This window comes from Oncorhynchus kisutch, linkage group LG1 (genome assembly GCF_002021735.2).
Source record: "Oncorhynchus kisutch isolate 150728-3 linkage group LG1, Okis_V2, whole genome shotgun sequence".
NCBI classification, from domain to species: domain Eukaryota; kingdom Metazoa; phylum Chordata; class Actinopteri; order Salmoniformes; family Salmonidae; genus Oncorhynchus; species Oncorhynchus kisutch.
The window spans coordinates 76,089,810-76,105,037 of record NC_034174.2 but is presented as its reverse complement, the minus strand read 5'-3'; the positions used below and the strand labels follow the sequence as shown (position 1 = coordinate 76,105,037).

Genomic DNA, 15,228 nt, shown 5'->3' with positions numbered 1-15,228 from the left:
GTAAACGGTGGGAAACAGGCAGGGGTCAGGGGGTCAGGGTTTGACCTTTAACCTCTAGGTGAAAGATAGAATGCAACCTGCTCAACTGACAATGGGGGAGTAATGGTTCTAGAAGGTCTGGTTTAGAATGGGCTTCTAGTTTGAATGGGTTTTTACAAATGATTGTTTGGTTTATATTGTTCTGATACAGTCGGTGTTGTATTGATACAATGGAATTCAGTACTTTCAGGGTTTGGTGGTATCGGGTTAGGGTAAGCCCAGCCTGGATGCAGAACTTTTTCAAACTGCATTCAGCAACAGTAGCGTATTGTGTTCAGGACGTGACAACAACAACAGTTCAGCTAAAGCAAAGACCAACTGGCACCCAGACTAGTGATAAAACGTTTTAGGTAACAAAATCTATACAAATATTTACATGTTACAAGCTGCTCTGCAGCTTAAAGTAAATCTCTATAAAAACACATAACACTGAGTTATCAATATATATATCAATACAATCTTGCATTACTTACTCAACAATCTCTATATATTCATTTCATATGGCTGGCATTATCTCCTTTTTCACTTTTAAAGCCTTGAGGTCACCTTAGCAACAGTTCAATACAGGGTCCATTCAAGTCTAGTCCCAAAACCACCCTATGAGCAAAAGACATTGAAAAGAAGTTGAAAATGTATTTTTGGTCAAAACAATATGTTGAAAAGACGTTGAAAAGGTTAAAAAGTTCTGTAATTTCAACCAATTTTTCTCACTGGGACACTACACAACACTACAACACTACACAACACTGCCCACAATCCTCCCCATTCAAAGTACCTGAGAGGAATACATCGTGAGGCAGAGGAAAACGTGTGCGCAGGTCATTTGTATCATTGGCTGCTTTAGGAGCAATGGAAGTACAAACAAAATCCAACCCAGAGTTTCCATTTGGTGAGCACTGAAAGCACCAAAAAGGAACAATCAAAATCAACCCAGAGTTTCCATTTGGTGAGCACTGAAAGCACCAAAAAGGAACAATCAAAATCAACCCAGAGTTTCCATTTGGTGAGAACTGAAGGCACTACAAAGGAACAACTAAAATTTCCATTTGGTGAGCACTGAAGGCACTGCAAATGGACAACCAAAATCAAACCAGATTACATTTGAATTTGGTGAGCACTGAAGGCAATATAGGCACAAGCAAAATCAAAAATCCAACACTGGCGCAAGTTCCCCCTCTCTCTTCTTTCCTCCTTCTTCATCACTGAACTTTAGGCATGATAAAACGACCAAAATCCAACCCAGAGTTTCCTCCCCCTCCCCCTCCACTCTGATCACTGGACACTAGGCGCCACCAGGTATCCATTAAAGGTAATATAGACGTCCACGTCATCACTATAGACGGCGTTCTCCCTCTCCCTCTTGTAGAGCCTGACCCAGACCTCGTCGTTCAGCGCCAGGTCCATCATCACACTCTGACTCTGCATGATGGACCTCTCACTGGGCTGGGCGTACAGGATCACCTGCTCCTTATCGTTGTGCATCAGGTGGAGGTAGGTCTCCTTGAAGTTCCACGTGTGGATGTTCACGTTGAAGAAGTAGATACCTGGGACGAAGCAGTAGAATTTACCTTCAGAGAAAGGAGGAGAAAGTGATTGGTTAGTGTTAGAGTCAGGCGTTTTAATGCTGGGCTGGAACAAAAATACTGCAAAGAAGTGATTTTGAAGATGTTGATCCTGGGATGAAGCAGTAGAATTTACCTTGAGAGAAGAGAAAGTGTTAGAATCAGTTTTTTAAAATTATTATTAGTGCTGGGCTGGAACAAAAGCCTGCACCCTAGAGACATCGGAGTAGTAGTAGACGCACGGACGTAGAAGTATAATTTACCTTTGAACATGTGGGAAAAAGTGTGGGGGGCCTCCTGAGTGGGGCAGTGGTCTAAGGCACTGCATCACAGTGCTAGAGGCATCACTACAGATCCGGGTTCGATACCTGGCTGTGTTGCAGCCGGCCGCGACCGGGAGACCCATGAGACGCCACACAATTGACCCAGAGTTGTCCGGGTTAGGGGAGGGTTTTGCCGGCCGGGATGTACTTCTCCCATCGCGCTCTAGCGACTCCTGTGGCGGGCCGCACGCTGACTTCGGTTGCCAGGTGTACAGTTTTTCCTCCGACACATTGGTGCGGCGGGCTTCCGGGTTAAGCGAGCAGAGTGTCAAGAAGCAGTGCGGCTTGTCAGGGCAGTGTTTCGGTGGACACATGGCTCTCGACCTTCGCCTCTCCCGAGTCCGTACGGGAGTTGCAGCGATGGGACAAGACTGTAACTACCAAATGGATATCACGAAATTTGAAAGAAAAAGAGGTAAACAAATAAAGTTTAAAATAGTGTGTGTGTGTGTGTCCTTGTGGTTCTTCAATTACCTTTGAACATGTTGAAGTGCTCGTAGAGGTTGACGAACACCGTGTCAAACACCAGGGCCTGGTAGTAGTCTATACTGTGGAGGGATTTACGTCTCCCTACAGAGAAGGAGGAGTGCTGTGGCTTACAGGCATCTCCCGGGGAGCCCGCCTGGCCCTTAGTCCCTTGAGGACCCATGGGACCCCGGTAACCTTGGGGACCTTCTTTACCATTTTTCCCTGGCATGCCTTTATCTCCTCTGTCACCTTTATCACCTGGGGAGGGAAAGAGAAAGAACATATGTAGTCTAGATCTATCTGAGATAGCATGAGCAAGGAAATACCTCTCTTCTGGTGTGTGTGTGTGTGTGTGTGTGTGTGCTCCCTTATCCGAGGGCTTGGTGGATTTTCCACACCCATTGACCATATATGGACATCTCTGATGCTTTAACCACATGATCTAAACAGGCCCCCTCTTGTCCAGGTCCTGTTTAAATGATCATCCTCTAGATACAGTCGCCTCTTAGCACTCATCCGAGGTCAGTATTCTTCCTGATGTCTACATAGTGATGGTCAGGGTTAGGATATTGTAAACTGATCCTAGATCTGTAGATAAGCCTTCAAGCCATGATTACTATCAGTAGGACAAGAAGTTGAAAAGCATCTGGACATTGTGCTTTATGATAACCAATACCACTTTTAGAGAGTCATTTCTACATATATTTAGACTTAGTTAGCGACTCCATATACAGTTGCAAGAAAAAGTATGCGAACCCTTTGGAATGACCTGGATTCTACATAAATTGGTCAAGAAATGTGATTTGATCTTCCTCTAAGTCACAACAATAGACAGTGTGCTGAAACAAATAATACACAAATTATAGTGTTTGTCTTGTCTATATTGAATACATCATTTAAACATTCACAGTGTAGGTTGGGAAAAGTATGTGAAACCCTAAGCTAATGAGTTATCCAAAAACGAATTGGAGTCAGGACTCTGATAACCTGGAGTCCAATCAATGAGATGAGATTGGAGACGTTGGTTAGAGCTGCCCTGCAATATAAATGCTATTCATGCTATTCCCATGAAGCATTGCCTGATGTGAACCATGCCTCGAACAAAAGATCTCAGAGGACCTAAGATAAAGAATTGCTGACTTGCCTAAAGCTGGAAAGGGTTACAAAAGTATCTCTAAAAGCCTTGATGTTCATCAGTCCACGGTAAGGCAAATGATCTATTAATGGAGAAAGTTCAGCACTGTTGCTACTCTCCCTAGGAGTGGCCGTCCTGCAGGTTAAGAAGTATCCTAGAGTGTCAGCTAAAGACTTACAGAAATCTCTGGAACATGCGAACATCTCTGTTGACAAGTTTACGATATGTAAAACACTAAACAAGAATGGTGTTCATGGGAGGACACCACGGAAGAAGCCACTGCTGTCCAAAAAAAACATTGCTGCATGTCTGAAGTTTGCAAAAGAGCATCTGGATGTTCCACAGCACTACTGGCAAAATATTCTGTGGACAGATTAAACTAAAGTTGAGTTGTTTGGAAGGAAAGAACACACAACACTATGTGTGGAGAAAAAAAGGCACAGCACACCAATATAACCTCATCCCAACTGTAAAGTATGGTGGAGGGAGCATCATGGTTTGGGGCTGCTTTACTGCCTCAGGGTTTGGACAGCTTGCTATCATCGACGGAAAAAGGAATTCCCATCAAGACATTTTGCAGGAGAATGTAAGGCTATCTGTCCTCCAATTGAAGCTCAACAGAAGTTGGGTGATGCAACAGGACAGCGACCCAAAAAACAGAAGTGGCTTCAACAGAAGAAAATACTCCTGGAATGGCCCAGTCAGAGCAAAAAAGTATTTAGTCAGCCACCAATTGTGCAAGTTCTCCCACTTAAAAAGATGAGAGAGGCCTGTAATTTTCATCATAGGTACACTTCAACTATGACAGACAAAATGAGGAAAAAAAATCCAGAAAATCACATTGTAGGATTTTTTATGAATTTATTTGCAAATTATGGTGGAAAATAAGTATTTGGTTAATAACAAAAGTTTATCTCAATACTTTGTTAAATACCATTTGTTGGCAATGACAGAGGTCAAACGTTTTCTGTAAGTCTTCACAAGGTTTTCACACACTGTTGCTGGTATTTTGGCCCATTCCTCCATGCAGATCTCCTCTAGAGCAGTGATGTTTTGGGGCTGTTGCTGGGCAACACAGACTTTCAACTCCCTCCAAAGATTTTCTATGTGGTTGAGATCTGGAGACTGGCTAGGCCACTCCAGGACCTTGAAATGCTTCTTACGAAGCCACTCCTTCGTTGCCCGGGCGGTGTGTTTGGGATCATTGTCATGCTGAAAGACCCAGCCACGTTTCATCTTCAATGCCCTTGCTGATGGAAGGAGGTTTTTACTCAAAATCTCACGATACATGGCCCCATTCATTCTTTCCTTTACACGGATCAGTCGTCCTGGTCCTTTTGCAGAAAAACAGCCCCAAAGCATGATGTTTCCACCCCCATGCTTCACAGTAGGTATGGTGTTCTTTGGATGCAACTCAGCATTCTTTGTCCTCCAAACACAACGAGTTGAGTTTATACCAAAAAGTTATATTTTGGTTTCATCTGACCATATGACATTCTCCCAATCTTCTTCTGGATCATCCAAATGCTCTCTAGCAAACTTCAGATGGGCCTGGACATGTACTGGCTTAAGCAGGGGGACACGTCTGGCACTGCAGGATTTGAGTCCCTGGCGGCGTGGTGTGTTACTGATGGTAGACTTTGTTACTTTGGTCCCAGCTCTCTGCAGGTCATTCACTAGGTCCCCCCGTGTGGTTCTGGGATTTTTGCTCACCGTTCTTGTGATCATTTTGACCCCACGGGGTGAGATCTTGCGTGGAGCCCCAGATCGAGGGAGATTATCAGTGGCTTTGTATGTCTTCCATTTCCTAATAATTGCTCCCACAGTTGATTTCTTCAAACCAAGCTGCTTACCTATTGCAGATTCAGTCTTCCCAGCCTGGTGCAGGTCTACAATTTTGTTTCTGGTGTCCTTTGACAGCTCTTTGGTCTTGACCATAGTGGAGTTTGAAGTGTGACTGTTTGAGGTTGTGGATCCCAAGAAACAAAGAGATCTTCTGTTGAATCTGACAATTAATCTTAATGGTTGTACAGTCGTCTCAAATAAAACATCGAAGGACCTCGGCGTTACTCTGGACCCTGATCTCTCTTTTGAAGAACATATCAAGACCATTTCAAGGACAGCTTTTTTCCATCTACGTAACATTGCAAAAATCAGAAACTTTCTGTCCAAAAATGATGCAGAAAAATTTATCCATGCTTTTGTCACTTCTAGGTTAGACTACTGCAATGCTCTATTTTCCGGCTACCCGGATAAAGCACTAAATACACTTCAGTTAGTGCTAAATACGGCTGCTAGAATCCTGACTAGAACCAAAAAATTTGATCATATTACTCCAGTGCTAGCCTCTCTACACTGGCTTCCTGTCAAAGCAAGGGCTGATTTCAAGGTTTTACTGCTAACCTACAAAGCATTACATGGGCTTGCTCCTACCTATCTCTCTGATTTGGTCCTGCCGTACATACCTACACGTACGCTACGGTCACAAGACGCAGGCCTCCTAATTGTCCCTAGAATTTCTAAGCAAACAGCTGGAGGCAGGGCCTTCTCCTATAGAGCTCCATTTTTATGGAACGGTCTGCCTACCCATGTCAGAGACGCAAACTCGGTCTCAACCTTTAAGTCTTTACTGAAGACTCATCTCTTCAGTGGGTCATATGATTGAGTGTAGTCTGGCCCAGGAGTGGGTAGGTGAACGGAAAGGCTCTGGAGCAACGAACCGCCCTTGCTGTCTCTGCCTGGCCGGTTCCCCTCTTTCCACTGGGATTCTCTGCCTCTAACCCATTACAGGGGCTGAGTCACTGGCTTGCTGGGGCTCTCTCATGCCGTCCCTGGAGGGGGTGCGTCACCTGAGTGGGTTGATTCACTGTTGTGGTCATCCTGTCTGGGTTGGCGCCCCCCCCTTGGGTTGTGCCGTGGCGGAGATCTTTGTGGGCTATACTCAGCCTTGTCTCAGGATGGTAAGTTGGTGGTTGAAGATATCCCTCTAGTGGTGTGGGGGCTGTGCTTTGGCAAAGTGGGTGGGGTTATATCCTTCCTGTTTGGCCCTGTCCGGGGGTGTCCTCGGATGGGGCCACAGTGTCTCCTGACCCCTCCTGTCTCAGCCTCCAGTATTTATGCTGCAGTAGTTTATGTGTCGGGGGGCTGGGGTCAGTTTGTTATATCTGGAGTACTTCTCCTGTCCTATTCGGTGTCCTGTGTGAATCTAAGTGTGCTCTAATTCTCTCCTTCTCTCTTTCTTTCTCTCTCTCGGAGGACCTGAGCCCTAGGACCATGCCCCAGGACTACCTGACATGATGACTCCTTGCTGTCCCCAGTCCACCTGGCCATGCTGCTGTTCCAGTTTCAACTGACCTGAGCCCTAGGACCATGCCCCAGGACTACCTGACATGATGACTCCTTGCTGTCCCCAGTCCACCTGGCCATGCTGCTGCTCCAGTTTCAACTTCCACCTGACTGTGCTGCTGCTCCAGTTTCAACTGTTCTGCCTTATTATTATTCGACCATGCTGGTCATTTATGAACATTTGAACATCTTGGCCATGTTCTGTTATAATCTCCACCCGGCACAGCCAGAAGAGGACTGGCCACCCCACATAGCCTGGTTCCTCTCTAGGTTTCTTCCTAGGTATTGGCCTTTCTAGGGAGTTTTTCCTAGCCACCGTGCTTCTACACCTGCATTGCTTGCTGTTTGGGGTTTTAGGCTGGGTTTCTGTACAGCACTTTGAGATATCAGCTGATGTACGAAGGGCTATATAAATAAATTTGATTTGATTTGGACAGGTGCCTTTTATACTGATAACAAGTTCAAACAGGTGCCATTAACACAGGTAACGAGTGGAGGACAGAGGAGCCTCTTAAAGAAGAAGTTACAGGTCTGTGAGAGCCAGAAATCTTGCTTGTTTGTAGGTGACCAAATACTTATTTTCCACCATAATTTGCAAATAAATTCATAAAAAATCCTACAATGTGATTTTCCGGATTTTTTTTCTCATTTTGTCTGTCATAGTTGAAGTGTACCTATGAAGAAAATTACAGGCCTCTCTCATCTTTTTAAGTGGGAGAACTTGCACAATTGGTGGCTGACTAAATACTTTTTTTGCCCCACTGTATATAGTCTTTATATAATTAGTCTCTATATACATAGTCTTAATATAGTTAGTCCCTAAATATATAGTAAGTCTCTATATATATAGTATTTATATAGTTAGTCTCTATATATATTGTCTTTATATAGTTAGTCTCTATATACATAGTCTTAATATAGTTAGTCCCTAAATATATAGTAAGTCTCTATATATAGTCTTTATATAGTTAGTCTCTATATATATAGTCTTTATATAGTTAGTCTCTATATATAGTTAGTCTCTGTATATATAGTCTTTATATAGCTAGTCTCTCTCTATATATATAGTCTTTATATAGTTAGTCTCTATACATATCATTAGTCTCTATGTATATAGTCGTTATATAGCTAGTCTCTCTATATATATAGTCTTTATACAGTTTGTCTCTAAATATATAGTAAGTCTCTCTCTCTCTCTATATATATAGTCTTTATATAGTTCATCTCTATATATGTCTTAAAATAGTTAGTCTCTCTATATATAGTTAGTCTCTCTCTCTATATATATATATAGTCTTTATATAGTTAGTCTCTCTATATTTAGTCTTTATATAGCTAGAGTCTATATTTATAGTCTTTATATAGTTAGTCTCTACATAAACAGTTAGTATCTTTATATATAGTCTTTATATAGCTAGTCTCTATATATATATAGTCTTTATATAGTTAGTCTCTACATAAACAGTTAGTCTCTTTATACATAGTCTTTATATAGCTAGTCTCTGTATATATTGTCGTTATATAGTTAGTCTCTATATATACAGTTAGTATCTCTATATATAGTATTTATGTAGTTAGTCTCAATATATATAGTCTTTATATAGTTAGTCTCAATATATATAGTCTTTATATAGTTAGTCTCAATATATATAGTCTTTATATAGTTAGTCTCCATATATACAGTTAGTCTCTCTATATATAGTCTTTATATAGTTAGTCTCTATATATAGTCTTCATATAGCTAGTCTCTATATGTATAGTCTTTATATAGTTAGTCTCTATATATAGTCTTCATATAGCTAGTCTCTATATATATAGGCGTTATATAGTTAGTCTCCATATATACACTTAGTCTCTATATATATTGTCTTTATATAGTTAGTCTCTATATATATTGTCTTTATATAGTTAGTCTCTATATATATTGTCTTTATATAGTTCGTCTCTATATATATAGTCTTTATGTAGTTAGTCTCTCTATATAGTCTTTATATAGTTAGTCTCTATATATATAGTCTTTATATAGTTAGCCTATATATATTGTCTTTATGTAGTTAGTCTCTATATATATAGTCTATATATATCGTCTTTATATAGTTAGTCTCTCTATATATAGTCTTTATATAGTTAGTCTCTATATATATAGTCTTTATATAGTTAGTCTCTATATATAGTCTTTATATAGTTAGTCTCTATATATATTGTCTTTACGTAGTTAGTCTCTATATATTGTCTTTATATAGTTAGTCTCTATATATATAGTCTTTATATAGTTAGTCTCTCTATATATATATATATAGTTAGTCTCTATATATATATAGTCTTTGTATAGTTAGCTAGTGCCTCTTTTCTAACCAAACTGGGTTGTTGCAGTGTATTAATATCAAGCCTCTCACACACCACTGCTTGATTATATGAGGCTGTGTGGGTGTGTATTTATCTGTGTGTGTGTTTTCAGCCACATCATCAGGTTCAGTGCCAGGTGAATACTGCCTTCTGGGAGCCTTCCACCCTCCCTCCCTCCCACCGTCCCTCCCATCGCCCCTCCCTTCCTCACTCACTCTAAACAATGATTTCAATGAATCTAGAGTTTTTTTCAGATTGTGTGTATGTGCATGTCCATGTGTGTGCCACGCTTCTAAGTGAGAGAAACGTAACTACCTGTTGTTTTTGGGATAGGGTCAGGGGTCAGCTAAACCTGACATGGAATCTCTATCACAGAACACAGATTAAACCATAACCACACACACACCAGATGAAACAATACATGACATGTCTCCTGGACTATTTTAGAGGAATAAGGCTTAGAAATTGAACACAAGGTCTTTATCTCTTTGGAGAGTGTGTCTGTGTGTGTGTCTGTGGTGTGTGTGTGTTCGGTTTGATTCCCTGTGTCTTCTGTGTGTGTTATTTTGTTCTTTAAGAACGCTGGCCTGGCTGATTACTGATCCTGCCAAGTGTCTTCTTTTCAATAAGCTGTTACATCCTTATAAAGGCTAGTTTTGGAGGACTGGCCTGGGAAACGTCGCTCTAAGGCAATGCCTCTATCTCATCTTGTCTGTCGGGATGTTTCTTTGTACTGTACCTTTGAGGTTGGTCATCTAAGATACTGATAATGTGTGTGTGTGTGTGTTGTCCCTTACCTTTGAGTATGGTCATGTTGATGTAGGTGTGGACCTCTGGCGTGGCAGCGGCGTGGTGGGCAGGGTGTGCAGCAGAGGATTCTGGGGGCTGCAGGGGGTCGCAGCATCGTCTGCATAGTCTTGGGGGAGGTCTGGAGGGGGAGGGGATGGACGAGGCCAGGGGGAGGAGCAATAGGACGGACAGACACACCCCCAACATGATGACCACACCTGAGGGAGAGAGAGATAGGGAGAGCGAGAGGGGGGAGAGATAGAGAGAGAAAGGGAGGGAGGGAAATAGGGCGGGAGGGAGAGAGAGAGCGAGAGAGAGAGAGAGCGAGATGTGGGGAGAGAGAAGGTAAGGTAATGAGTGAGACCAGGGACAGCTGGATGTGTTGGTATTGGCTCATGTACGGGCCATGATCACTTCTCTTTGGTGTGTGTGGGTGTGTGTGTGTCACTCAACCTACCTGCTCATGCTCACACCTGCTGTATTAAACATGAAGACATTACCACCGTATTACCACATCCACTCATGACCAAACAACCATATGAAAACATTAACATTGACTGCCAGCCATGTCCATATGAGCTCACGGTTGGACACACACTTCCAGTGTCTCTACAAGACATCTGTTAGTGGGACAGGTCACCAAGCCCAGTATACATCACTCTCTCTCTCTCTCTCTCTCTCTCTCTCTAATTTGATTCTGGCATCAGGCCTGGGTTGACACACTAGAGGTCCTAGACAGCCAATCACTTTGTGTGTTACATCATTGGTCAGGGACGTAGAGTGAGGAGAGAGAGGGAGCAGGGTTGGTGGAAAGAGAAGGGGGAAGGGAGAGAGTGAGAGAGTCACAGAGAGAGAAAGAGAGAAGAGAAAGAGCTTTGCAATCTAGGGAGACTTTTCACATCACAGTAAATGCTGTTCAAGACTATTCCATCAGTCCAGTGATGGAACTGGGTTATAGTTCCTTCTAGGTCCTAAACTATGGAACTGGGTTATAGTTCCTTCTAGGTCCTAAACTATGGAACTGGGTTATAGTTCCTTCTAGGTCCTAAACTATGGAACTGGGTTATAGTTCCTTCTAGGTCCTAAACTATGAAACTGGGTTATAGTTCCTTCTAGGTCCTAAACTATGGAACTGTGTATTTAGTCACATTTGACTGGGTCAAAACATATTTCCCAAGGTTTCAGCTGGATCATGTTACAAAAAGGTTCCTTCTAGATGAGACGCAGCCTTCCATAACCCTAAATACTTGAGTCTTTGTGCATTTAACTTCTAATCTGATCAAATAAAAAGGTTCACAAGCATTTTTCCAGTACCAGTGATTTCCTTGGCTTTAACTGAAGCAGGTTACATTCCTTTAATTCCCTGAATTGCAGCAGTAATCGAGACTGAAGCTTATAGGAGAAAGTATTGGCCATGTAAGAGAGTTATGGGTTCTAATAGAAAACTCAGCCCACATTAGAGTTGTCCGTATCTGGCCAAGATGCAAAGTCAGAAGCCTTGCTTAGCTCTACAATTTATCTTCTTAAAATCTGATTTGAAACCTAACCCAAACCTTAACCACACTGCTAACCTGCTCCCATACCTTTTTACGACAATCTAGACTTTGCAGCTTGGCCATCTAGTGAGAACATCAGAGGCAGGCTAAGTTTTCTCACTTCCCTGGTGTCTGAATGATCTGGTCACATCAGGAGGTATCAGTTAGACATGGACACTAAGTAGCATCACAAACCGTTACCTGAATAAACCTGGTACTTCCTGCTTGAGGAGAGGAGAGGTGAGAAACCCATTTGGATTTCACTACTGACATTTACGACCAGTTTGAGTCCACAGTATTTAGAGAAGGGTTTGGCTCGGGGGTTGAGAGAGACACATGTTGAGAGTTTAGAGTTGGACAACACTGTAGAGGATGGATTGGAGGGAGGGAGGGAGAGAATGGATGAGTGTTTATGTGTGTAGGGGAGTATGTGTGCATGCAAGCATGTGCATTTACTGTATGTGTGTGCGTGCGCGCGTCTGTGTGCAAGCACTGTGTGTGCGTGTGTGTGTGTGTGTGTGTGTGCGTGTGCGTGCGTGCCGTGTGTGTATGTGTGTGTGTGTGTGTGCTTGTGTGTGTGTGTGTGAATCAGAGCGACAGAGCGATAGGGCCAAAGAGGAAATCCCTGGTGTTTTACACAACTCCTGGAATGTTAACATTCTTTAAAAAAGACAGATCAATGGTGAGAATGATGGATGGATGAAAGGATGATGAGAAGGGAGGAAGCTTTAGTTTCCCTCTGTGGGAAGTTATGAGAGAACCTACGTTTTACAGTCTGATCATTCCCTGCTGGGCACGACGGCGTGCCAATATTGATAAACAGTAACACTAGTACCAAAATAACAGTTACTGTTTATCAATATTGGCACGCCATCTTCTTCACAATTTTATTTTACATTATTAGAAACCGAGAGAGAAAATGAGTCCAGGTGATTGAGACTGTCAGTCATTGAAGAACCCAATAGTTCAAGATCTCATTATCCACCACACATTTTTTTTTTTACTGTTGTTGCAAAACATTGGCGGGGCCCCTACTTTGTTGTTGTTGGAATCGCAGATTGCCCTTTTAAATGTCTTTGGCATCTGTCATCATACTTTAAAGTAATCAGTTATAACTTAATACGCTATAGGCCAGTAGCTTGGCTACAGCCTACAGCTATAGTTCAGCCAGGTTCAAAAGACAACAAATAATATGCATATATATTCTATACATCAAATGCAAATGTACCATGTTGTATGCAAATATTTGTATAGCCTACTGAATATGTTGTTCGTATGCGCATGACAATGTTATTCTGTCAACATTATAGAATTGACCCAGAGAGAGAAAACACGCCTGAAGTACCCGGTAGTCTTTCTGTCAGAATGGATTCATTCTAGCAGCCACGTCCACAGCCGCACAGCATACATTTATGTGGAACACATCCTCACACAGAGCTTAAGAAAATAATGACTTGTAGCAACGTGCATCTTCGAAAATATTCTTCTCGTTTCCATTCAGGCGCAAATGCACAGAACACTGCTGAATTGGCTTCTGTTGAGAGTCATTTATTTCCAACGGGGGGAAAAATACATTCAATGGGGAAGCAAGCGGCAAAAAAAAACGTGTTCTGCATCCGCGTGCATTCATGGAAACAATTAGTTGACTTGTCAGCAATAGATATAACAATGTGTCATTATACAGTTTCCATTTGACAAGGTCCTGATTCACTTACCTTGAGTTCCTCCTAGCGATGCTCGCGAATGTATTGAGGATCAGCTGTGCGCGAGGAAAATGGTGTAACCGGGTAAGAAACTTTACTCAGCCTCTCTCTCTCCTAAACACGCTGTAGATCGCTTGCTTTCCCCCTCCCCGTCTTCTCTCCCTCCTCGCTGATTATAACTCATCCTCCCTTTCTCTCCTCTCTTGATGACTCCCTCCATCCCTCCACCCCTCCCCGAAGTACACATCCATTACTAAGACAAGTCTGCAGCGTACTACTCTCTGTCAGAATGGTTCAGCTGTACACAAAACCTCCACCAGAGCTAATTTATCATCTTCTTTATCACGCGTTCTTCTCTTTCTTCTTCGTCCCTGTCTGCCAAGTAGATGCTTGGAGTCTATGCGTTCGTGTTTCTGTGCCAGTTAAAACATTTCCCTCTTTAACTCGGGGCTCCCGAGCGGTCTGAGGCACTGCATCTCAGTGCTAGAGGAGTCAGCACAGACACCCTGGTTCTCTCTCTCTCTCTCTCCCCTCTCTCTCTCTCTCTCAACTCTCTCTCTCTCTGTCTCTCTGTCTCTCTCTCTCTCTCTCTCTCTCTCTCTGTGTAGGTACATCTGTGTGGTTGAACTGTCAGACCAGCTTTGCTCTGGTATGTTGTATTGGGCTTCTTCTCCACATCTGTGAAGCCACAACACTGATGAAGACAGATGTTGTCAAGTGGGGTATGTAGATTAGCAAGATGTTGGATTTGGAAACGGGTCAGGAGTGTGTGTGGGGGACGAGTTAAACGACAAGGAGAGAGATATTACAGAGTAGAGATGGAGAGAAGGAGACCTGTACTGTAATATTTACACAATGAACCACACACGCACGCAATCAGAAGCTTGTCCCACCGCAGAGTAGTTACAGCCAATCAGAAGCACCATGTCCCACCACAGAGTAGTTACAGCCAATCAGAAGCTTGTCCCACCGCAGAGTAGTTACAGCCAATCAGAAGCACCTTGTCCCACCACAGAGTAGTTACAGGCAATCAGAAGCACCTTTTCCCACCACAGAGTAGTTACAGGCAATCAGAAGCACCTTTTCCCACCACAGAGTACTTACAGCCAATCAGAAGCACCTTGTCCCACCACAGAGTAGTTACAGCCAATCAGAAGCACCATGTCCCTCACAGAGTAGTTACAGCCAATCAGAAGCACCATGTTCCACCACAGAGTAGTTACAACCAATCAGTGACTTTATATTAAAAGACAGAAAAGGCAGATTATATACATCATGGAAGACTGAAATATAACAAAACTGTTTCACATAGAAACACCGGATTTTCAGGGTTAAAAAAATAAAATAAATCATGATGAAATTATAAAAAATATGAATAACATTCCACCCATGAGGCCACTAGAGGGTGATTTGGTCATTTGACTTCAGGAAAGGGCTACGAGTCACACACACACACTGCAGACAAAAATATAATCAGGCACTGACAGAACGCAAACTAAATGTTTTACATCCCCTAGGTAAGCAGTAACCATTTATGAGACAGCTATGAATCTTTCTGACATTCATCAGAACATAGAAACTCTGTGTGTTCCAAATGGCACCCTATTCCATAGTGCACTACTTTAGACCGAGACACTGCCGTCCAGTTGGACTATTTTACACAATGTCTGTGCTCCTTAATGTGTATTTACATTCATGTTTATTTAATTTAACATATCTGCTTTCAGTTACTTTTTAAATTACTGCTGATAGTAAGTTGTTCATTATTTTAACTGTTGGCAGAGATTTTGAGGTCAGAAAATGTGTCAGGAGTTCTTTTTACGTAATGTTGGGCTGTGATTGGCTAAAAGTAGCCCCGTGTCATGTTGAAATGACTCATCAAATTTCTTGACCTTTTGCATATGCATATACTTTCTTCTCTTTTCTTTAATCACTCTCTCTTTCTCCCTCTTTCTCTCTCTCTTTCTCCCTCTCTCTCTTTCT

The 15,228-nt window shown here is 42.4% G+C and overlaps 1 protein-coding gene across 1 annotated transcript; it reads right to left on the bottom strand.

Annotated features, from left to right (window-relative positions):
- Window positions 1-369: 369 nt before the first annotated feature.
- On the bottom strand, window positions 370-13,739 carry LOC116375808 (complement C1q tumor necrosis factor-related protein 1-like). Its single transcript, XM_031833435.1, has 4 exons — window positions 13,258-13,739; window positions 10,016-10,225; window positions 2,399-2,650; window positions 370-1,607 (listed from the first exon to the last, which is right to left on the bottom strand). Exons 2-4 carry the CDS (start codon window positions 10,212-10,214, stop codon window positions 1,312-1,314), a joined length of 747 nt encoding a protein of 248 aa, XP_031689295.1. The 5' UTR covers window positions 10,215-10,225; window positions 13,258-13,739; the 3' UTR covers window positions 370-1,311.
- Between the last annotated feature and the right edge of the window lie 1,489 nt (window positions 13,740-15,228).

What these genes read in the sequence shown, in the direction of transcription:
- LOC116375808 (XM_031833435.1), bottom strand. Translation starts at nt 10,214, where the DNA reads ATGTTGGGGGTGTGTCTGTCCGTCCTATTGCTCCTCCCCCTGGCCTCG. An exon ending in CAACATGACCATACTCAAAG is followed by an intron (nt 2,651 to 10,015) that starts GTAAGGGACAAC and finishes TTCCCTCCCCAG; the next exon opens with GTGATAAAGGTGACAGAGGA. An exon ending in GCACTTCAACATGTTCAAAG is followed by an intron (nt 1,608 to 2,398) that starts GTAATTGAAGAA and finishes CTTTCTCTGAAG; the next exon opens with GTAAATTCTACTGCTTCGTC.